Raw genomic sequence first — 24041 nt, 5'->3', positions numbered from 1 at the left:
CATTCCCACCATACTGGAGAGAGCAAATCTTTTTCTCTTTGGTGGTGAAAGCAGCTTGGGGAGCGTCACTGATGTGCAGCATCTTTTTAACCTCAGGTCTAAAGTGCCACCGGTCCTACCGTGGGGTACGTCCTTCCTCAGGCTTTCAGCAAACGGAAAGGATGCATCAAACCCACCCCACAAACATGTCCTGCACTTTTTTTATCTTTCCTGGAACGTGGGGACATGACCCTGCTGGGCCATCAGTGCCACCTGCCTGGGAGCCAAGATGGTGCCTTTACATTCCAGGCTAAGGACTTACCTTCTTTTTTTCCTTTTCAGCGACTTTAGAGCCATCCTTAGGGAGGCTGGTTAAGCTGGTTTACTGCACAGCTGGTCGCCAGTGGAGGGAAACGGTAAGCTCCGCTATTGCCTTTGGTGTTTACTTGTTACCTTGTCGCTCGTTTGAGTGATCTTACCATGCCCCGGCAAGCAGAAGCTATCACTCCACTTTAGGCCTTGGTCTAATAGTCATGCAAAGCAACATTGAAAGTCATTCGGAGATCTGGAACAGGCCCCAATGTGCATTTTATAAAAGTGCATCTTGGCTGCTCTTTATCTTTGTATGGGTTTTTTCCCCGTTTCTCCAGACTGTTGAAGCTCTGAAAGGTGCCAATGAGCTGCTCTCCCTCAGTTTGCTCCTTTGCCTTTGGGGAGTGCGTTTCATGTTTTCTTCATGGCTCTGCAGAGGACAAAATCCATGAATACAGCACCTTGGTTTTTTCACCTAAGCTAATTTCAGAAACTGCCTCCTTTAACTTAGACATGAAACTCTTCTTCACCTCTTTGTGCACTTGTAGAAAAGCAGGGTGGGGTGGGGGGTGGGGGCTGGGGGTGTCTTCAGGAAGTGCCCGCAAAAGAGCCTTTAGGAGACCCTGTCCCTTGACTCACATGTGGGGTAGTGAAGAGTCTGAGAAAGTCACGGGTGTTTTGGTGTTCACCTAGGCAGGTTTTCGTTTTGTTTGTTTTTTTTTTTCTTATTTTCTTTTTTATCTTATGTAGCTTATGTCACCAGGTAGTGACAGCCTGGGGGTGACAGGAGGGGACAGCAAGCAAAGGCAGCCTCGAGGGTGACAGGAGGGGACAGTAGGTGGGGACAGGCCTGGGGGGTACAGGAGAGGACAGCTGTTGGGGACAGCCTGGGGGGTGACAGGAGGGGAGAGCAGGTATTGAAAGCCTGGCGGTGACAGGACCTCAGGCGCCAGATCATGGGCCGCGAGAGGCTGAAGGCGCCCCGCTGCGACCTGCAGGTCACCAGCGCCCAGACCATGGAAGGTGCGTGGGGGCGGCGGGCGCGGGATGCGGGGACCGGCCGGCTGGCGGCGGCGCAGGCGCCCAGTGAGGCGGTTGGGCCGCGGCCGGCAGCGGTGACTTGTGCTGGGGCCTCAGAGCTGCTCTTCCGTGGTTGTGCGCTGGCAGCTGGCGTCAGGGCTGTGTGCGCAGCCAGGCACAGCAGCGTACGGGGTCCGTGTGCGACACCGCGCGTGGAAGAGGTTTGGTTTCTGTGAGCCCTTCTAGGTAAAACGAGAAGGGAATGTGGGACAATGCCTTGTCATCACAAACCTGCCAGATTTCTTTGAAAGCCGGCAGAGAAGGCTGAACGTGATAGAAAAGGAGTGGATGGCTAATTTGAAGGGGAAAAAAGTGGGTTTGGTGACTGAAATTTGTCTTCAGCCACTTTTACTCCACCGCATTGGAAAAGTGGTGCTTGGCTGCTGCAGAAACTGCTCAGTAGCAACGTTTGGGATCAAGAGTGTATCTGTGAGTGAGAATCTATGCAGACCCTGGAAAGCCATCTTGTAGACGAGCGTTCTGTCTAAAGTATACTTGGCATTTCTTGCCAATACAGCTTCTTTGCTACACCAAAGACATTTTCATTCAGATGCTATTGGGCATCATTTCTTCTTTTCTTTCAAACGGTGCATTTTTTTCCTGGTACTGCGTGTTAGACGGTGTCAGGGCAATACTGAAGTTTTATGGCAGATCACTTATGGTGAATATACCTAAAAATGTTCTTCGAGAAGCCCTAAGTTCTTTTGAATCTCAGAAATGGTGCTTGATTCTCAGAGACGGTAATGGTTTCGTATTACTTAGCGTGCTGTTTCAGTTTGGTAATCTACCGTCTGGCAAAGCTTGCATGTGATTAAAGACTTTGGAATATGACAGAAATAAAAAGACTTGGAAACCGTCTCCATTCCTTAAACATTCAAATTTTACCGGGTGTTTTGTTTTGTTTTTTTCTTTTTTTCCCTGTGGTTCTGTGACATTCTCTCAACAGTCTTTTCTGTACAATGTGTACTCATAGGTTTTTTCCCTCTTCCTGTTTGTTGTATTAAAACTTAAACAGAATGACATGCCTGCTGTGGTAACTGTAACTTTGGCCCCAGCCTTTCCAGTGGTTGGACCTAAACACGCTGTTTACCTACAGATAGGTAAAGTATGTTCAGGAGAGTATCTGTGAGGAGACTTAACAGCACGGTGTTAGGGGTCTTTGGGGTGTTACGGGGTCGCGTGTCATACAGCGGTAGAGATAGACATGCAGGTAGAGGCAGATGTACAGGTGGTGACAGAGATACTTACTGGAACTTCTGTAAGGGTGTCTTCCCTGTGGAAATGCAAAAATCCCCCCGTGGTTGTCAGAGCAAAGCTAAGGAATACATTTCAGTGTCATACACGTGTATGCCAGATTTTGGGGTTTTATACATAACCGTGAATTTCCGTTTTTGTTGAACAGCATCTGCGTGCCTAAAGTCACCTTCAGAAGATGAAGGAAAGAACTCGGCCAGGATGTTCTGCCTAAAGGGGGTTCTTGGAGATCTTCCCTGTGGAGATACGGTCGTGGGTTTTATAACTTGGTGCAGGAGTCCTGACTAAATGTTGACATGATCTTGGAAAGACCCTTCAGTGAACCTTGAGTGAAGATGGCCAACTTGTTCAGATTTTTCCAGGCCGCGTGATCACAGAAATCTCGTAATAGAAGCAATGCTAATAGAAGCTGAAAGTAAACAGGATTTTAAACATCACTGGGGGGGGGGAAAAAGAGATGGTGGACTCTTTTTGAAGATGGTGGGGAGGCAAAATGGATGGTTGGGATGTGTTTGAAAAGGTGGGAGGCGGGGTGGGGGTGTCCTCTTCCGTGCTCGCTATTATAGAGACATGTTCTAGGGTTTTGTAAGCTAACAGGAGCAAAAGCAATGGAAGTTAGATCAGGAAAGAACCTCATGCTTTAGCAGACACTGCTTTAGTGACTTTAGAGACCATTTTGCTGTTGGCATTGAAACGATTCCAAAAAAATGGAAAAGATTTTGCTGCTTGTGTTTGACTATCAGACCTGAAGATTTCTGGAAAGGTACCGTGAGATGATAAAAGCATGACACTGTGTGTAAAGTGTTGCTTTTCTATCTGTAAAGGGATTCCCTGAAATGCTACGTCACGACATGTTAATATCACTCTTACAAACTGACTGATGCTTTCTCTGTATTGATGTTGTTTCCAGAATACACAGATGACAATGCCCTGATTCCGGGGAACTCATCGGTAACTGTTAGGGGAGTCCCTGTTAGAGGAGTTAAAGCTACCGGCAAGACAGACCTTGGGTAAGTAGCCATAACGCGTTGTGTTCTTTGGGAGGGGTTTCAGTGTGTTCACCTTCTTTGTGGCTGTTGGTTTACGGAGGCATTCCGGTTGTATCTTTCTTGTTAAAGCTGCTGTTAACTTTTGTTGTGACAGGGCAGATTTGAAGGTATCTGTCCCAAAGCAGACTTAGATTTTTCAGCCCGCTGGGACGTGGCATTCAAGCTCCAACAGTGGTAACTGTTCAGATGTTTGAATTGGGTTTGTTCTTGGGCTTGTTTTTTCTGAGAGTCAAGTTCTCCATCCTGTTTCCTCTATGCAGAGAGATCCCTTATTGTATGCTTTTGCTTGTATTGCTTTTAGAGTAAACGGAGAGACACATTGCAGTGTGAACTGGTGATTTGTTCCCATCTGCCAGCAGTCTGAGTCTCCATGTTTGCCTGCTTCCTTTGTTTGGGGGCGGGGGGGCAGGGTATTCTTACACCCCAGAGGGGTGTGTGTGTGTGGGCTGCATACTGTCTCCAGAGGAAAGACTGAGAGTGGCCAGCTGGCAAACCGTGCAAACAAGAAGTTTCATTCTTAAGTGCTTCCTATTAGATTCCTAAAGACAATGTCTATGTCGGGCAAGAGAAGAAGAACAACATCCTAAAGCGTATTGCCTTTTGTGCCAGGACGGTGAAGGAACAGTTGATCTTTTCCAAACCTGAAGCTCAGAAAGCAGTTGAGCACTTTCCCAAATGTTGGTAGTTACCTTTCTAAGTCTGATTTCACCCTAAGCTGCTCTCTGTGCTCCAGGTATTACTGCTGTATTCCTCAGATTTATGGAGGACAGAGAATCTGATTACAATTGCAGATACTCAAATGTAAGCCTGACTACAGCATTGTCGCTGTCATCATGTATTCGTACAGTTCAGTTCTGTATCAGCTGCATCAGCATGGTTTGAATGGTCATGTTTTCAAGGCTTCTTCAAGACAGACCTCTCCTCCACCATTAGTAGGTATTATTAACTTGTGGTTTTGCCATGTCTTTCTAATGTTAGTTCTCAATAAATAGAGTGTACTGGCGAGTTACAGCGTGTCTCAAACAAACAGTACAGCAGCATCCTAGTACCCATGAAGCATCTGCAAGGAAAACCCCCTGAATTTACGTGGCTCCCCTGTAAGCTTTGGGCATATTACTGCAGTAGGTGTTGCAGTGCTTTCAGGCGCTACCAAGACTTTCTGGATGCCACAGCACTGTGCTTCTAAACATGGCCTGGTTTGGGGGGTTAATTTAGATGGGGATGCTTAGTGCTGTCTTGTCAATATAGCCTCCATTTCTGGTTGGATGGCACCCTCTCCTGGTGTTGGCATGCTGCCCTAAAATGAGAGACTAGGTGCCACTAGCATCAAAGATCCAAGAAATACCTGCACGTGGGGATAAGGGATGAACGCCGCTGCTCTCCTAAAGTTGCCAATGGATCGGGCAGGTCAGCTTTCTATTCCTTCAGCTGGAAACCTTGTGGAAACAACTGGTAGAGTCCTTAGTGTTTGGGAATGATGAACGCTTGGTGTCACGGTGGAGAGGCCTTCAGAAATGCGTTAGTCACCTTGTAGTATCTTCCTCAAGGCAAGTGGATGGAGAAACCACGGTGTGGTAATCTAAAGCACTTCCTCATGTTCAGGAGGTACGTGGCTGTACTTGCGAGCCTGGTGGTGGTGTAGCAGTGGCAGGAAGAATGAGCCTTTCTATTTGTGCAGGACCTGCACAGCAGCCTTTGGGTTGCCCCTGCTCGTGGGACGCTTTGGATGATGTATGAATTGTTTGTTAACTGATGGACGGTTGCATGTTTGATTCATGAGTAGCGTGCAGGTACAGACCAATGAGTATGTGGAATCTCGGCAAGGGCTTGTGTGTCATAAGTGTTTCCTAAAATACTGGAGCATGTTCAAGATGATCCTAAAGCAAATTCTGGTAATCAAGACTTTTTTTCTTATTTTTTTAACACAGGCCTCCTCGACCACAGAAAATCCTTGGAACTGCTTTCAGGTGATGTTTCTACTGCTATTGGTAGTCACTTTAGGCTAGAGGATAGTAGGTACCTGAACACAGTGCTTGGGCTTCCACAAAGAAACACTTTTCTACAGACAACTGTTCTTGTTTTGTCAGGGGAGTGTAGAAACCAAAGTGCTCTGTCTGGTACCTGTTTGTGATAGTGGGGCTATACAGATTGCCTGAAGGTGCCTTCATATTTGGATGGCTGACTATTTAAGAACAGAAAACTGTAGCACAGTCTTCATAGTTTTGAGACTTAGAGAGCAGAAAGAAAATATGTGAGGACTTCTTCTTGCACTGCTGTATTCTGTATCTTAGAGTAATTGGGGACAAAGAAGGAATGGGAGTTGGGGTTTTATTTCAGTTGCACTGAATGTACCAGGAGAGCACACTTTATGTATAGAAATAAATTTCCATATTCATAAGACTATCGGAACACAGTGTTTTGGTGTTCAGGTTTTATAAACTGTTTTCACGGCTTTATGTTGGTTACGAGTGCTTTATATTAAGTTCTGATCATCTTTTTTTCTTCTTCTAGAAGTCAAACTGAGCCAGCAAGTAGAACATCAAAAGAGGTATGTAAAGACACAAGCTGAAACTTTTTTCTACATGCTGCACCTAAGTCTAAGAAATGTAGCCTTGTACTAATTCTTTTATATATGTAAAATAGAAATGTTGTTATAAATTGAGACCACAACTGATCATAATCCAATTAAAATTTTATTAATTATAGCAAGTGGAATATGAGCAAAAACAGCGCTGGACGGCAGGGGAGTCTGCGCTCCGCCAACTGCCGCCCTGAGCAGTTCAAACAGTCCCTTTTTATACATCTTTACTTCTGTGTTCATGATGTAGTGGAGGTACTCTGCGCATGCTTCAGTTGTTGTTAGGGGGTCGTTTTCTGCCTCCTGGTGGTCGTTGAGGCCGAAGTAAGAAGTCTTCCTCCTTCGTCCCATAGTTGACCCCTCACTCATATGTCCTTATATGGGGTTGTTTGTCCTGTTTCTGTCGGTTCCTGGACATCTGGTGGTTATCTTATCTTGCACAAGCGGTATCTGGTTTAGTTTGTGTAAGCGATTGCGGTTATCCTACCTTACACAAGCGGTGTCTGGTGGCTGTTTGCATAAGCGATTTCATATCTTTTGCTGTCTGACCTTTACATTGGGCTTAACATAAATCTTAATAAACAATACCCTAGTCCATAGTTTCTCACATGTGCCAAACACTTGTAAAGTGAAGTGCAGTTGTAGCTGTATCCTTAAGTGTTACCACAACTTCATTAAAAAAAACCAAATAAAAACAACCCACAAACAACTAAAAAAACCTTTAGGTTAGGTGGCTAAAGGTCTCAAAAAGTTGCTGTTTATCTCTTGTTCCACTTTGTGCTCAAAGCATGCCACTGCTTTGTTTGTTACTCAAACAACTTGAAGAAAAAAGGCTGGTAGGTGTTTTTTGGAGTGATAGCTGATCTTTAAAAGATGGAGTTTGTAATTCTCGTGGACATTCCTCAGTAGTGGGATTCAGATTTAAACTGAGTAGCTATAGGGCAGCCATTTGTGTTCATCTTGGGTCTCCTGATTCCGTACGTGGGTACCTGTATCTCTTAAAAGGCACATAAACCCTTGAACCTTCCTTAACTTTCAGGGATGGGATGGGCCACGCTTTCTGAAGGGTGTGTTGGTACTAATGTTTCCTAATAATGAAACGTGGTGATCTTTCTTTGCTTTGTTTTCCAGGATGGAGATGTGATTAAGAAGCCACCCTCCGTGGACCTGGCAAGCAAGAAGTGCCAGCAGGTGCTGACAGAACTGGAGGAAATGTTCCAGCGCTTGGAAATAATGTTTAGTTTGACACTGGTTCCTCGGGTTCTTATTCTACTTGGAGGCAATGTCATGAGCCCCAAGGAGCTCTATGAGCTCAGCTTGGAGGGTATCTGTGAGGGCGGTGCTGAGGAGAGCCTGAAAACTGCATCCTGCGTTCGCAAGCTCTTTCACTCGCTCTTTGTTGCGGATGTCTTCAGTGAGCTGAAGGCTCTCCCTGTCATGGGCACTGTTGTTATGCTCCAAGGACACCGTGATTGTGGTGTTGATTGGTTCCGGCCCAAGCTCAACTATAAAGTGCCGACTCGAGGGAGGAAACTAGCTGTTAACTTGTCCTGCGATGGAGACATCAACAGAAGTGCCTCGGCTTCTCAGCATGTGACCTCTACTTGGGAGGACTATGTCTGGTTTCAAGCACCAGCGGCGCTCAGAGGCTTTCACGAATGACCCACACTCTGTAGAACTTTAATGGAATATCGAATAACCTTTGGTGCCGCTTTAAGCGATAACTTTATCAAATACAACTGTGTATTCTTGTCTGTCTGGATCCTTTATTCAGGGCATCTACTACCTTCCTGTAGTTCAACCGTGTCCATCTGTTTTCATCTCCTGAATGGCTGTTGAAAGCAATTACCCTTTAAGGCACAGCTGCACAAAGATACAGTGATTCTTTGGGGACCTGAGTTATGGTACAGGAGACTAATTGGCGCGTTGGGAGTAAAACTTTCCTGCTGTGTACTTGCTGAACTGGCAAATACTGGATAAACCTTTTCCCTCCCGAGTTTTAATGTGGCCATTACTAAATTAGCTGATTGCTTGGGACTCTCTCTGGGTAATGTACATGACTATTAATACACTTGGCCTTTACTAAAAAGGCTATAGCCGTTCTTACCCGTAAAAGGAGACCTTTGTAGTGTGATCAGGCTTGAGTGAGTACTCGAGTGTTTGCCTATCTATTTGATAAAATTAGACTTCTCTATAACTCAATTTCAGTTACTTAATAATCCAAACAAAGAGTGGGACTTCTGAGTAATTGGAAGGTCTTGTACTGGTGACAAAAAGAGATTGATTGGCCCTGTGGAACTGGGGAAGCACGTCTTCCTATTTTTTTACTAACCTTTAGCCCAACAGCCTTGACGGTCAGTTAGATATACAGTTAGAACTAAAAGCAAGCAGTTTCTGCTCTAACCCTCTTCAGAGGAAGTTAGGACTGCGGCGAATGAAGAGACGGGACGCAGCTTGATGCAAGCAAATGTCAACTTATTGTACAGAAGCACGAGTTTCTATACACTTTCAGAAGCTGCGCGTTTGAAACAGATTGGTTCTTGAAACTAAGCCTTGCATACTAGGCAATCCCCGATTGTTGGTTAGCTGCCATCAATTAACAGCAAGCTGTTACTTTTCCTTGGCGCCATCCGTCCCCCACTCCCCTGTGCTCTGTAAACATCTCATCATGTTAATTGTTGTCCAGACAAGCTCGAGCACATTCCCCTCAGCTAACTGACCGCCACGCATGGTCCTAGTTTCCAGCCCGCTCCTGCATCTCCCCCTTCCTGTTGCACAAAAAGAACCTTTGAAACCGAACGAGTAAAAACAAGGTATAAGTAATAGAACAAATAAGAAAGCAACTAAGACATATTATCAACGTCAGAATAACCCACTGTCTCTGTTCCGTACAATTTTACAATTTCCCCTTTTTGTTTTTGAACAGCTAGTACCAGGTTTGCCATGTTCTGCAGGGCCCTTGCAAACATGACAGCAACCAAGGCAATAGCAAACAAACAATACTGCCAATTGAGTGAATGGATGCCCCAAAAGGCTGACATCTTCTCAGATTTTGATAACATGTTGCTGCAATGGGGCGCCTAAAATTCACGCAGCACATACCATCAAAATCCTCACAGCCATGTCCTTGAACCAACAACAAAAAGCAGTGGCAATTTTGACTCGCATGCTTAACTGCCTACCAAACAAGGTGATTTAACTCTTTAATGCTTTCCCTGCTGTTAGTCCGAATAAGATAAGAACCGCTGCGACACGTTCCCATCATAGCCTCCTACTACATTAGCATCTACAGAAAGACAATGATCGACATTCAAAGTGTAAACAGTATCATCTTCTTTTGGATTAACATTATACATAGGTGGAAGGGCACACCAAACAAGAACTGGTTCAGTCAAAAAGTTCGAAACATAGCATGCCTTCTCTGAACATACCTCTGGGGTCATTCCCTTCATTCCCTCTTTTTTTATGCAAAGAGAAACACTTTCACCAAAACAGAGAAGCCCCTATTTACATCTCTGAGCCCGGACACAAACCGCAGCTGTATGCGCCACCAGGCTCAGGGCAGAAACCATTCATGCCGTTGCACAGCTACATATCTCTACAAGCATGCAGACACCTATTAAACACTAGATAACCATGTTTATCTTTCCTATTCTCCTTCACAATACCTAGCTGCTTCTCCCATTAGTTTCCAGCCCGCTCCTGCATAGGACTCCTGTCCCAATATGCTAGCTTGTTCTCACTTAAGACAACAACAATAAAAGTTAGTTTCTTGCTTGCTTTTACTTCTAAGTCTTAGACTCTTCAATGTTTATGAAATGTGAAGAGGCGGTGAGGCGAGTGTGATCAAGTTCAGCACTATCTTTACTTGTCAAACTCCTGTTCAAAGTCAGAAGGTATTACTTGGGAGCAGAACTCGAGCCCTTTCTTCTGGCCTGGTGTCTAGTGCAGAATGGGAGAAGGAGGGAGGGTGAGAAACACTTGAGAGCTTTGAACAGTGTGTCAAAACTAGGTGTCTGCTGGACTTAACCTTCAGTCAGCTACTTAGAAGTGTCTGTAATGTAGTGAGCTTAACAGCTCCAAACAGCTCTATCCCATTTGAAGAGAAACTCGAGCTTACTGGTAGCAAGGTTGCTTGCAGCTTCTTGCTAGCAAAAATTGCACGATGGTGTGATAAGAATCGTTTTAAATGAGGGTAAAGGTTGAAGTAACCTGCTACGCTTGGTGCATATTTTAACTTTACCATTTGGAATGGAATGATAAAGAACGAAGAGGAAATTAAGTTGGTATTTTTGAGCTTGGAGCACACTAGGAACGCTGTCTGTGCCTTGTTATCCATTAAACATCTGTTTACATAGTGTAGTAGCTGCTAAAGCTAGCCGTAGGGGGAAAACCTGTTAGAATGAAGAAAGCTGCCTTGTGTGCAGCTGCCCACTTGAATATGTAATTCCTGGTCTCTTGAATGAAACAGAACTTGAACGTAGGAGTGTTTGTGCTCAGGAGATCAAAACCCTTTACACTTCCACCAAAGCTGCTTGTAATGCATATTTCAGACGCTAGCACTCGAGTGTTTAAAGAAGCTTTTAAACAGAAGCCTTCATTCTAAGGATCAAGGGGCTGGTTTCTTTCTGCTCTCTTCCCCAGATGAGTGCAGTGTTTCTGCAGTAAACCGTTCATGTATTCTGTTACACTTGAACTATGAGTGCAGCAATGATACGGTGCCGGGAGTGAAAGAAGACAAGTTGCTTACTTTGGGGTTTTTTCTTTTATTCTTTAGAAAAGCTTTAGAGCTTCATTAACAATTTTAGTACTGTAATGATTATCAAAATGAAATGTTGTTTTCTCTATGTGATTACATTGGATTTATTTGATCCCTCAAAGTAAAGGTTCTGCTGGTGGCAGAACAACTTGCTTCTGTTCTATATATGTATCTAAAGTGCATGTTCACAGCTGTTCCACCTTTCTGACAAAGTGCATGATGTCTTGTGCCAGAAGCTTTGGTTCCTCAAAGGCAGCAAAATGCCCTCCACATGGCATGTAAGAGTAAGTGATGATGTTCTTGAAGACCTCCTTTGCCCAGACCCGTGGTGTATGTACTAGCTCCTGAGGAAAAAGCTGCAGTCCCTGTGGGAACATACACTGCAAACCTAGAGGACATGAACTAAGTGCCTTTTTGAAAAAAGTCCTGGGGAAATTCTATAAAAACCTCCTGACTCTAGTAATTGCCACAGTCAGCTGGCAGAGCTTCACCGCAGCGACACATTTTGTGGTTTGTACTCTGCTGAAAAGCTTTGCTTGTATTTGAGTCTCCTTGAGTATGAGAATATTATACCCAAAAACGTAAAGTAGAGCCAACTTCGCACACGGTTCAATCTTGAAACGTTTCCTATTTTTAAACTTACCTTGTTTTACAGTTTTGCGATAAATGGCAAGACGCATCACCTCTTTGTGACAGTCAGAAATGAGCCTGCTCAAGTTTACTTTAGAATTTATAGTACCAGCGTAACGAATGAGTTGAGGAAAGGTAAGCTGGCTCAGTCTACAAAGGAAAAGACTCTTCTATTTGTTTGTGTGATCAATCACATGGAATTCCGTTCTGCAGCATTTTCTGGTCAGCCTCTCTTATAGTCATCTTAAAGTCAGTGGCTGTTAGAAGGTGCTTGGTTTGTTAGAAGGTACTGCTCTCCAAATTGCTTCCCCAAGTTTGTGCTTAACACTTGTAGTCGTTAGTTTTATCCACCACTAAGCCGTATGCTTCCTAATTCAGTTTAAACGTCTCTCTTGGAAATGCTCCTGATTTTCTGTTTTGTTTTAACTGAACTGAGCCAGAGATCACATTTGTTTGGTGACTAAGTATATAGACCTGTAGTTTGAACACAAGACTGAATATAGTTTGATATGTCCGCTGCATTGTCTTGGCTACAAGCTACTTTGTGTGAATTACAGGTTCAAAAGAAAAATGACTCAACTATTTTTATCAAAAGAAAATAAGAACTTAGATATTTTTTTTAAGAAGTTAAGTTTGCTGTTTTAAGTAATCTAAATGTTTATACAGGCAAACGTGTTTCAATCTCATTTGCAAATCTTTCTTACACCTACCACTTCATTACCTGGCATCATCTGTTAGACCAGGGTTCTTGGAGATGTTCTCCTTGTAGAATCGCTTTGAGGACACAATGGAGGATGTCACGCAATAAATCATCACATTGGCCAAAAGCTCATCAAGAGTGTATTTGCTATTGATAGAAAAAGATGAAGACGTTTCATTGGAAGCTGTTTCTCAATACGCTATATTGGGCTCATGCCCTGAAGAACAGTTGTTCTTGTTCTCCACTTGTTTTCAAGCAGCAAATTAATTGGCACCCATGTGCCCAGAGCAAAACTGCCTGGTGCTGAAGCAGTAGTTTGCAGGCAGTCTGCTGTAAGTTTACACTACTACTTGTCATGTGTAACCTTTCATGCTCAAAATTCAGCTTTGGCCAGTCTTTTACCTATCTCCTCATTAGTTACCATTGCTCATTCTTTTAATGAGTCCTCTCATGGAAGAGCACCTGTTTTCTTACCTTTCCAAGCCTCCATCATCTTTATGCAGAAATGATTTATCTCTCCAGGTAGAGAATTTTTCCAATATATATGCAGCAAGCCCCACAGGGGAGTCATTCAGTCCACAACCTAATTCAAGAGAAGAAGAGAACCATTGCAGTTGCCTGGCATTGCAAATACTTCAGTGGGAGTTAAACTGGACTTACATCAATTCTTCAGAGTTTTCTATGAGAATTCAGTAAAGAGTGCGTTTTACTAGCCCTGGTAGTACTTTATTCTTGAAAAGTTCACCCCAATGGGAATTTTGGCTATAACTGACAGCACTATAAAGTTGAGCAATTCCTATACAAAAGAAAATAGGAGTTAAGAAAATCCTCTGGGCTTCTTGGTAATGTGTGGCAGAAAGAGCAAATTCAGATGTAAAGGGATTACACTCTGAAAAGAAATTTCAGATAAACTGTTTGGGAGCACTGTCCTGCTTAGGATGGCTAACTGGGACCCTGAGTGCTGTTCACTTTCTATGTAATTTAAACAGTGGAGTGTTGTGTATCTGCTATCTGCTCCTGCCTTTGGGGAATGCTAACAAACATTATAAACACAGCATATTATATCTGTGTTTTAACCTGTAAAACGGGTGGGGATTACTTCAGCAGTGGTAGAGCTTGCCTTGGGAAAATTCCTGTACCACACTCTAGGCTGTAGTTTTACAGTATCCATAGAATTGCCTACTCTCAAGTGTATTTTAGTGTGACTTTAGCACTGAATGACTGCGTAGAAGATGATGCACAATGTGATTTCAATTTAATAGTGGACATAGTTAATGCAAAGTAAGTTTGTGCGTTGGCACAACAGTTTCCCTGTGCTGTCAGGCCTAAAGTGATTTGCTACACATCAAAGTCATGTAAATGTTTTGACCAGCAAAGGTAGGGCAGGCTAAAATGTGCCAGCTAACATGTGACCCGTCTGGAGGTGAGCATTTTCTGAGCTGAAAGCTGTCTCCGAATCACTGTATTCAACTTTCATGGACTGGATGCTCAGAAATACCAGTCTTGTTTGCAGCTTACTAATGATTCAACCTGTACACATCTTAGGTACCACAGCTTCTGGTGAGTAAAAATACTGTAGCTTTGCTTTAAACCTGCCTAATGAGAACTAAACTGATAATATAGATATTTTTTGAGACTAAGCAGGGAATATGTATTTTTTCCCCCTATTTATTTTCTACCTTTCACAATTTTAGTGTGCTACAAAATCCCTGCTCTTCTTTTTTTCCAGGTTAAAGAGTCCTAGACTATGTACAGTGCTTGTAGGGAAGCTGCTTGGTCACTTTAGGGTTCTTTTTCTCCCCTTCTTGTATTCTTTTGATTATAAAATATATTAATGAAACAGGGGTGGAACAGATTCTAAATATCATGGATTTAGTGTTTTGTCTTACTCTCTTTTTGCTTTCTTTAAGAGTTTGTAAGATTCTCTTAAAGTCTGAGCTGGCTGATGTTTCAAAGCACTGTCCTTGACTCTTGGATTCTCTCACATAGCAGCAACCAAACTAGAGCCCATTGTGATTTTCTTCCTCTGCTTAAATTGCTTTGGACTTTGTTGACATCAGTTTTTATTGGCCAGTTTAATCAACCAGTCACTTAACTGCAGAGAGTTACAAAACCATTTATCTTTAGATTAAACCAAACCCTGGATAGGTGTCAGATTTTCACTTAACCATTAACTTTTATCTGTAGAGAAATTAAGATCATATTGAAAGGTACGGGTGCCAGCACAGATTTTTGTGATACTCTCTCTCCCCTGGAACTTGCTTACTTATTTATATTCATGAATTCTCATGTTAACTAGTTATTAACCCATGAACTTAATCTTTTTCTTAAGGCAGTTTAATGTCTTTAAGAACACTGGGGGAAGGAACCTCAACAAAACTTTTTTTGGAAATTAAATATGTTCCATTACTAGATCCACAGCTTCTTGATCCTGCCAGAGCTCTGATATTTGAAGCATGATTTCCCTGTGATATTATCACCTGTAAATGAATTCTCCTTTTAAAAACATTTCTGCTAGTTTTCTGATCAGACACTAGACATACTGGTCTTTGTTTTTCTGGGGGCTGTCTTCATTGTTTGGCTTTTGAAAAGAAAACCCAAAAAAACCCAACCTGGTATCTGGTTTATCTCCTTTTATTTCTCTGATATTGCAATCAGTTCAAGCAACAGACTAGGCATTAGCTGACGTTTCACTTTGAGTTTCCTCTTTTCCAGTTAAATGCCAGGATGGGGTGCTATTCCTTCTATGGTCTCCGTACCTGATGCCAGTCTGAGACAGCTCTGCTGTCTTTCCTGATGAGGGTTTATTTCAATAAAGGAATACCCCATAATCTTTGATAATATTATACAAATAAATCATGTAACTTTTCTGAGATGGCCATACCTTTCTTCAGACTCCTTATCTACTGGTCCCACTACATCATGCTTCTGGCTTCAGGTATTATGGCTGTGTCTACCTTTCTGCAAGATTCACATTGCACTTGCTTATGGTATTTTTCTTGTTTTCACCCACATTTATTTCTAGAAGCTTCAATTTCAGGGTCCTGTGCTTTACTTTAAGAGGCTTTTTGCAAAGGGTTTCTTTGCCATAGAGAAGTGGTATGCCATTTAACAGACCTTGAAAAGTGATATTTGTAGTCTCCGTCTTTTTTTAAGCGGTTCCTTTTCACTTCCTTTTACACAGGTCTTGTCCCCATGTCTTGCATTCAGTCACCAGAATTCATTGCTTCTCAAACATGGTTGGCTTTTGTTCAACTATGTGTTTATACACCTTAAGCAGTCAGTATACAAAGTTCATAGTGATATAGAGAAGGTTCATTACCTGCAGTGTCTGGTTTGGTGGCTTGGATGTGTAAGTATCCAGACTCTCGCAATAGTTCATGTATATTCTTCTGGATGAAAGGATACATACGTCGCACATCTTCCCTAGTAAAGCCTATGAGCCATGGTATATAAGCCCCAAGCATCACGGAAATCATCCTTCTCAAACCTTCTCTGCCAGCGAAGATAAGATTCACAGATCTGAAATCAAGTTAATGAATAGAAGGTTAAATCAAGCAATTTTCTGTTTCCAAATTTTCTAGAAAATAAGTCTGACGGGAGCTGTAATAGAAGCATTTCACTAAGCCAAATACATAAGCCCTTCACATTTATCGTGATTTCCAAAAAAATTTGGGAGAGTTAAAAATGGTACAGCTGGTGCCATCTCCATCCAGGAAAGTCCTATACTTCATGGTACTGATCAGCTGCTGAAAGGCTGAGCTCCTTCCTTTTCTCCCTGCCAATTTTAAATTTATCTCCTTCCTGATTTAGAATGATGATCCTTGAGGTCTCAAATCAAAATGCAGCAGAGCTTACTTCCATGCCTAGTGAAAGAGAAGCCAAACAGCACTCCATTTTTCTCTGTACAACTCTTCCCTAGATAAGGGAGGCCAACAGCATCCTGGCTTGTGTCAGAAATTGCGTGGCCAGCAGGACAAGGGCAGTGATGCTGTACCCAGCACTGGTGTGGCTGCACCTCGAATACTGTGTTCGGTTTTGGGCCTCTCACTACAAGAAAGATGTGTCCAAAGAAGAGCAACGGAGCTGGTGAAGGGTCTAGAGAACAAGTCCTATGAGAAACAGCTGAGGCAACTGGGCTTGTTTAGTCTGGAGGAAAGGGGGCCTGGGGGAGACCTTCTTGCTCTCTAAAACTACAGGAAAGGAGGTTGTAACAAGGCGGGTGTTGGTCACTTTTTCCCAGGTAACAAGTGATAGGATGAGAGGAAATGGCCTCAAGTCGTGCCAGGGGAGGTTCAGATGGGATATTAGGAAAAATTTCTTCACTAAAAGGGTTGTCAAGCATTGGAACAGGCTGCCCAGGGAAGTGGTAGAGGTATTTAAAAGGTGTGTAGATGTGGCACTTAGGGACCTGGTTTAGCAGTGGACTTGGCAGTGTTAGGTTTATGGTTGGACTCAATGATCTTAAAGGTCTTTTCCAACCTAAATGCTTCTATGATTCTATGAAATTTAGAAAGCGTGAGAATGCAAATACCACTGTCAATGCAAAGCACGTGAATATGACTGAATGCACAGGGGTGGGGATACCCCTGGAGAAAACAAAGCAGAAGGCGATGAGAGGCAGGGCAAACAGAAGGCAGGACCCGGACCGTGGAGCCAGAAGGTAGGGTAAGAACTGGAGAAACCTTCTCTGCACTGATTCCCTTTGCTACTCACTGTGGCAGCATCTGGGCCATGTTTGTGGTAATAAGAGATCCCCAGTCTTCTCCCTGTAGGTAGTATTCTTTGGAGCCCAATCTATTCATCAGCTTATGAAATTTCCGAGCAGTTGCTTTGCTGTCAAAGCCTGTAGGTAAAGAGAAACAGAGGAAACCTGTTTGTCTTGGTGTATCATCCCCTGGCCAAAGATCATGGTCTGACAGAGGCACATGTTTATGCTACTGTGTGAAGGCACAGTGTGCTATGCTGCTCTGCCTTGCTCCTTGGCAATACAGTGAACACAAGATGGAAATTCAGTGGAAAGTGGATAAAGTGGAAAGCAGACCTGGTTTCCAGCTACCATTACCTTCCAGATCTCCACAGCCAGCCCCAGAGCCTCAGCCACATGGGTGTTAGTGCAGAGCCAAGCATCTGCATTCACAAACTGCATTCCCTGGTGAGGGCCAGGGATGACTGAGGCTCCAAGAACCTGGCAATTCCAACAGCGCCTTTTCATCGCTCACCTTTCTGGTGTGGTGCCTCAGAGAAGCCATATCCTGGGATGGATGGGCAGATGACCTCAAACACCATGTCACCCTCATTCAGGCCATGCTCAGCTGGCTCTGTGAGTAGAGCGATGGTCTTGTAGAACTCGTAGAAGGAGCCAGGCCAGCCGTGGACCATCAGCAGAGGTTGAACAGCTCAACTGTGAGGGACATAGGAGGGCTCCATGTGGATAAAATGGATATCAATCCCTGCCACACATCCAGACAGATAAATTAAAGCCTTAGTTCCATCACAGTTTCTGTTCCGAACTCTGAAGAAGGAGGGTGGCAAAACTGTGATTAGCATTCACAGCAGAAGGTACACAATCAACCCATGGCAAGAAGATGCCTAGCTGAAAGGACATGCCTGGTATTTTACCTGTGTCTCATCTTTTACTTACAGACAGAGGTATTGATCCCAGTCCCAGTTACTAGGGTCACAGGAGACTGAGCATCCACCTCCTGAGAAATTGGTCTTACAGTATATAAGTACAGCTGCACTTCAATGAATAGCATAATGCAGCTAAGACACGTGCAAAAACATGACTAAATTACAAAATGTGTGGGTGATAGAAAGAGAAGCATGGAAAAAGTAAGCGCAGGATAGAAGTTTAACCTGCAGATCACTTATCTAAAGTCTGGCTAACCTCACCTGGCTAAACTGGGTGGTGGTGGTGGATATTCCAACCTCAGGGCCTGGGTAAATTTTACAGTTTTCAAAGGTAGCTTCAAGGCAATAGCAGAAGAAAACCTCATTGTTATTTAGTGCAGGTTCAGAGCCAGATGAAGCCCATCTTCAAGCAGATCTAATCTTATCACCACTGTGCAATGATCTTAATCTACAGAGGGTTACTAATAACATAGCCTCCACTAGTGATCCTTCATTAAGCTGTTATGCATACTGTTGTCTTAATAGAGTAACCTCTTAAAGCCCCCCATTCTCTCCGTGCATTTCAGAGTGAGACCTGCTCAAGCCACAGAGACCCCCTCACCTTCAATGGTGGTTCGGAAATGGGGATATTTGTTCAGGATTTCCACTTGCTTGCGTCGGTCAAACGGGTTCCTCCAGTAGGCCACCACCTTCTGCAGGTAGCTGGAGGTGAAGCCGTAGCGGAAGGCAGCCCCTTCCAGCTGCGGTGTGTAGCGGGCCTGCTCCAGGCGGCGATGCAGGTCCTGCGGACAGGAGCTCTTGCAAGGCTGGCCAGATGCCTGCATGTGCCCTATGCTAAGGCAGGCATGAACAGGCTCTCCTGGCTCCACCGGCTTCTGTGTCTCTCTCTGGGACACCACAAGCCCTCCTGAAGCAGTGCCATACTCTGTATAACTTCCTGAATCATTTATATGGAGAATATATTTCTCTACAGGTTAGCAGTTCCCCTAGGGCACCCGGGAGTAGTGGGTTCTACGCTTGCCTTACTGCTAACTCGCTTTAGGGTTTTGGGCACTAGGAACTTGCCAGCACTGCCAGCTGAGAGAAGAATAAGCAGCTCAGCCTGTGCTACCGACTGCTAGTTGGCCAGATAATTAGTGACAGGCTTGTAGGGACAGAAGGAAGGACCCCATCCTTCTTCACCCTTCCAACCCTGTCCTCTGCGGAAGCCCCTCAGTCCTGCCCTACTGGTGCCTTTGCTATCCCAGTGCCCTCCCACCCCATTCCACCACTGCAGACCTGCTGTCAAATTCTGCTGCTCAAAGCATGGCCTTTCTGCAGGAGCAGCCCCAGGTTGCATTGAGAGTCTGTGGTCTCAGAAAGCGTAAAGACATTGCAGTGAATCTGAGCTCAAATCCCATTCATAAAGGGCAGTGAGCCAGAGCATCATCTAACGGACCTGCGCTGGCTATTGCCCCCAAGGCATCACCTCAAAGCAGTAAGGTGGGTGATGAACTGGCTCCACCTCGCAGCTTTCTGCCCCTCCTTACCTCCCAGGCACGGGCACCTCAATTTCTTTGTCAGATGTTTCAGTCTTGAAGGGACAGATACTTTCATCTTCTTTCCCTTTTAGAGGTCTTTCCTCTGAGCCCCACCATCCATTGCCCATTTCAATAGTCTTGATCTTGTGTCTAGACCTCAGCCAGTAAACCAGCATCCCTCCAACGCCCAGAGCGGCCACAGGGACCAGGACTGCATTCCTCTGAGAACATTCGAATGACCTGGGGAGGCATAAAATTGTTTGCGCCCAACAGAAGTGTCAAGGGTAAAGGGACTATGCTGAGGCTTGTAGTCACATTGGTTGGACGTGAGTAACAAACCCCATGCAGTCAGCAGGGGCTGGGTGTTTCTGTTATTTTTGAAGATCGCAGGCAGGATTTGTGGCAGGGTTACATCTACCAGTGTTTCTTAGGGACCTTAAGCCTTTGCTGATCAGGACTTGTTAATCACAAGGCTTCTCTGTCCCTCTCCTTATGTACCAGGTGTGCCCTGGGAGACAAGGATCAGTAGGATCTGGATCTATCTGTTTTAAGGCAGGTACTGAAGTGAATGGGATAGTAGCACCTGGACAGCTTCAGGAATAAAAACTGCACAGAGTGGGCTGAGGAGCAGAGACAAGAGTTTTCAGCTGCTGGAGACAGCTGGATGTGCTAGACATGCCCCTTGACTGTGCTATATACATAGCTCCCCTACAGATTCAGTCATCTTTTAGGGCAACGCTAGCCCTCCACCATAGCTGTCCATAGGTAAAGGTCTCAACTTGTCTGTCTGGTGCCTCTTTTTCTTACCTAGACAGCAAAGTTTCAGACTTTCTTGAGGTGTGGGAGCTCAGGCACCAGAGCTGGATTTAACAGACAGACAGCAATGTTTTAAAACCGTTCAAACCCTTCAGCAATCAGTCCTAAATGTAGTGTCCCTTCCCATCCCCCTGACCTGTGCCTCAAGCTCTCCAGCTTCCCTTGGGGATTAGCAGAGCTGTCTGGGGCTATTGCAGGGGGCTCAAAGAAGACTGTGAATGAAGATTTTTTGTCATACAGGGTATGGAAGGGACTATGCTGTGCCCCAACCCAGGTGCTAATAAAAAGTGAACTCCTCAGCACAGAGCAGCTATTTCACTTACCTGATCCGGGACAAGGTGCCATCCCTAGAAAATGGGGGTGGGGGTGGGGTGGGAAAGATTCTTGGTCTGATAGTGTTGTCTGAATGGTACCATCCGTTGGGGATGTTGCAAGGAACATCCCCTGCCAGCACCATTTACCGCGCAGCCATGGGATCACAAGCTGTTCAGCTGGCTGGCAACAGAGACAGTGTTTCTGGGCTGTGTTTTAGCTGGATAGTTTGTCACCATAATATTCCCGCCTTCAGCGCAATTTAGATAAAAGGCACTGAACAACTGGGTAGGTGTCCTTGCGGTGTTTCATCCTACAGAGGGCTGTGTTACTTCAGCCAAGTAAATAGTTTATTTTGGCAGCTGTGCAGCGATAGGTGCCCAGCCTTGGCAGGGGACTTCCAAGCTCAAGGGTTACTCTGCTGCCAGCCACGTGGTACTCATCCTGCCCAGGGCTGGCATGAGGAGCAGCTTGTGGGACCCTTCCCTGTTCAGGTTCAGTGAGCTGCTGTACCTTTGCTACTTCCAACTACTCCTGACTGGATACCAAGCTTTTAGGTCTCATCTGCCTGCAAGAAAAAGAAAACATCCTCTTTGGTTCTCTTTTAGCCTGGTAGATTCTCTTGCAAGAAAAGCAGAATCTAAAATCTACCAAAAACTTAGAAGCAACAGAGAAAGTCTTGTTACTCTGCAGCTAGATGAGGGAACTGTTTGGTGTCATAATTACGATGCCTTGAGACAAAAAAAAATTAAAAAGGACAGGAAACTCCATGAAAAACCAAGTCCACTGGGTGTTTCCTGTTGCCTAGTACCCTTTCCCACTGCTACCTGTGATGCAGAACACAGTGCCTGTACTGGACACCCCAGCAGTAGTGAAGGCAATTGGGTAATTGATCTCTGAGACAGTCTATGTGATTTTTAAGGAAGTATCTCCTGAAACCACTCCCAGACAAAGAAGACCAAGAGCTCCTAAGAGTAAACAGTGTCAGCCTCCACCTCCCTGGAGGCTGAGTAGCTTATGCAACAAGTAATAACAACCCCCTGCACTTACATCCTGGAGTTTAGTGAGTCAGAGGCACGAAACCAGTTATCACGGCAACAGCACAAACTCGGCACTGCTAACAAAGCAAGCATGTCCCAGAAACAGCTCTCTGAGTGGCACAGAACAAGGCTCAGTCTTATAAAACCTCCTCCCTACCCATGCTCAGGAAAGCTCAGCTGCATGCTCCCACCCACCGATGGCCTGGTGGACCCCACCGGGCCTTTCTCCTGCCCCAACCCTGGGGACCCCTGTTTAGAGTCCCTCCTCCCTGTGCCAAAGAGATCTCACCAGGCGTTTGGAAGCATCTCCTGCCACATGTCCGCTCCTCCTCGCCTAGCCACAGCTCCCAGCGAAACAGCCCAGGTGTCTCCTCTGCTGGCTTTCTCTTCCGCAGCGACACTCTCCTGGTGACAATGCAAGCTACACCAACCGTCAGTGCCACCTATTGCCTAAACGTGCGCTTGCAAATTAAGTTCAGCAAGAGACAAATGCCAGGTCCTGCACGGGGAGGGAACAGCTCCGTGCACCAGCACAGCTGGACGCCAGATGCACAGAAAGCAGCTCTGCAGAGCCTGGCCTGAGGTCCTCAGCTGAGCCTGAGCCAACAAGGTGCAGCAAAGGCCGGTGCGTACAGGGCTAGATAGCAAGCTGTTAGCCAGCAGGCTGGGCGAGGTGATCCTTCGCTCTCTTCAGCACTTGTGGGGCCACATCTGGAGTGCCATGTCCAGTGCTGGCCTTGCTGGCAGAGGAAGGGCTGGAGTGAGGCTGCCCACCCTCGGTGGTCAGGGCCACCAGGCTGCTGGGGGGCTGGAGCCATGTGGTGTACCAGGAGAGACAGAGAGACCTGGGCTTGTTCAGCCTGGAGGAGAGAAGGCAAAGGGTGGGGTCTTACTGCTGTCTGCATCTACCTAGTGGAGAGTGTAGGAAAAATGGACCAAGAACAAAAGGCAATGGACGCAAATTGCAAGAAGGGAAATTCTGGTTAGATGTGAGGAAAGATTAGTTCACCATGGAGGTATTCAGACACTGGGACAGGGGCCCAGAGAGGATGTGGGATCTCCATCCTTAGAGGCAATCAAAATTTGACAGGAACAAGGCACTGGGCAACCTGATCTACCTGAACCTGCTCTGAGCAGAAGCTGCGATGAGCTGACCTCCATGTGTCCCTTCTGACCTGTGCATCGTGTGGCTCTATTCCGTGTGCACCTGTGATCGGCAGCAGCCCAAACAAAAAAGGAAAAGTTGCTTTTCATTTTCCACAGAAATCAATGCTTTGCTTTAGCTCATTTTTAGACTTCATTTCCTTCATGGTTAGTAAAATCTTACTAGGTAAAGGCTTCTCTTTCCTAAATTGTGTCCTTGCTGTGCTTCAGTCCAGGAATAACTACATCTTACTGTGAGAGAAAATGATTCCTATCTCCATGCAATGCTCTAAGCGAAGTACCATCACCAGTGAGCTCTGTGGTGGTTAGGTCTCATACCGTGACTTCATATGCAGCCACTGTGCCATCAAAAAAGAGTCATCAGGAAGAAAAGCTTGTAAATCCTTCATTTGGTCAAAGTTCAGTTTATTGCTACACTACAGCTATTTCTGGTTACATCCGTCTGGGATTACTTAGCTTTAAGGTTCTATTTCCCAAACAAAACCAGCTCTTTTGAGGCCTCTTGGAAGATGATATCGCTGATTGCAGATAGTCAGAAGACAAGAGAATTATTAGCATCAAGGGGAAAGAACTACAACCCATGTGGAAGGTAGCTGAGGACCCTGTAAAGAGCCAGGTTGAGGTACTGCAGGCTGTGATGTCGTCAGTAGACAAAAGAGACCTCGAGGAAATTCTGTTTCTTACTTAGCACTGGGAAAAAGCATAAAGGCTGGTGGAGGAAGGACTGGCTTAAACAGCTGTGAGTGAATTTATCTATACCAGGAATGTGGGAGAAGAGCCAGCAGAGCTAGTTACAGCTACAAAGAAAAGACAGAAGTTGCTGCTTTCTGTATAAAAAGCTTGGGAAAGTCAGAATGGCTTTTACTTAAGATACAAGGTGACACACCAAGGCCACTAATACCCTGGGGCTAAAAGGCAACACCTCACCACCACCTTCACCCCCGATAAATCTGGAACAGCTGGGATGCCAGGATCCCATCTACTGAAATGCAGGGGATGTGCAGGAGTTTTGTGTGAGTGCTGGTGAGCAGAGATCAAAGGGTTCCCAGAGGAAATTCCGTCCTGGGATGCAGCAGCAGTGGAAAGCAAGGGGTTTTTCCCCTCCTCTCTTACAACCTCTCGAGGCCAAAATGCACAAATTCAGGCAGAAACTGCTTGCTGGAGACAGCAAGGCTGCCTCCCACGAGATTTTGATGCATGTCTTATAAATGGAA

The 24041-nt window shown here is 45.0% G+C and overlaps 2 protein-coding genes across 2 annotated transcripts; one reads left to right on the top strand and one right to left on the bottom strand.

Moving 5' to 3' along the window:
- Positions 1-1247: 1247 nt before the first annotated feature.
- Positions 1248-7954, top strand: LOC121082024 (MAD2L1-binding protein-like). The gene is made up of 2 exons (XM_040581361.1): positions 1248-1385; positions 7384-7954. The coding sequence occupies exons 1-2, from the start codon at positions 1248-1250 to the stop codon at positions 7912-7914; spliced, it is 669 nt and encodes a 222-aa protein (XP_040437295.1). The 3' UTR covers positions 7915-7954.
- Positions 7955-11007: 3053 nt separating this feature from the next.
- LOC121082025 (epoxide hydrolase 1-like) lies at positions 11008-22007 on the bottom strand. Its single transcript, XM_040581362.1, is given in 11 exon segments — positions 11008-11364; positions 11366-11399; positions 12363-12488; positions 12816-12924; positions 15664-15863; positions 17058-17187; positions 17564-17794; positions 18577-18757; positions 19522-19735; positions 20635-20658; positions 21953-22007. Coding segments are annotated over 11 exon segments (1446 nt in total). The 5' UTR covers positions 21982-22007; the 3' UTR covers positions 11008-11196.
- Positions 22008-24041: the final 2034 nt, after the last annotated feature.

Source organism: Falco naumanni, unplaced genomic scaffold (assembly GCF_017639655.2).
Source record: "Falco naumanni isolate bFalNau1 unplaced genomic scaffold, bFalNau1.pat scaffold_156_arrow_pat_ctg1, whole genome shotgun sequence".
NCBI classification, from domain to species: domain Eukaryota; kingdom Metazoa; phylum Chordata; class Aves; order Falconiformes; family Falconidae; genus Falco; species Falco naumanni.
The sequence above is the reverse complement of the archived record's forward strand: the minus strand, read 5'-3'. Positions and strand labels throughout refer to the sequence as shown.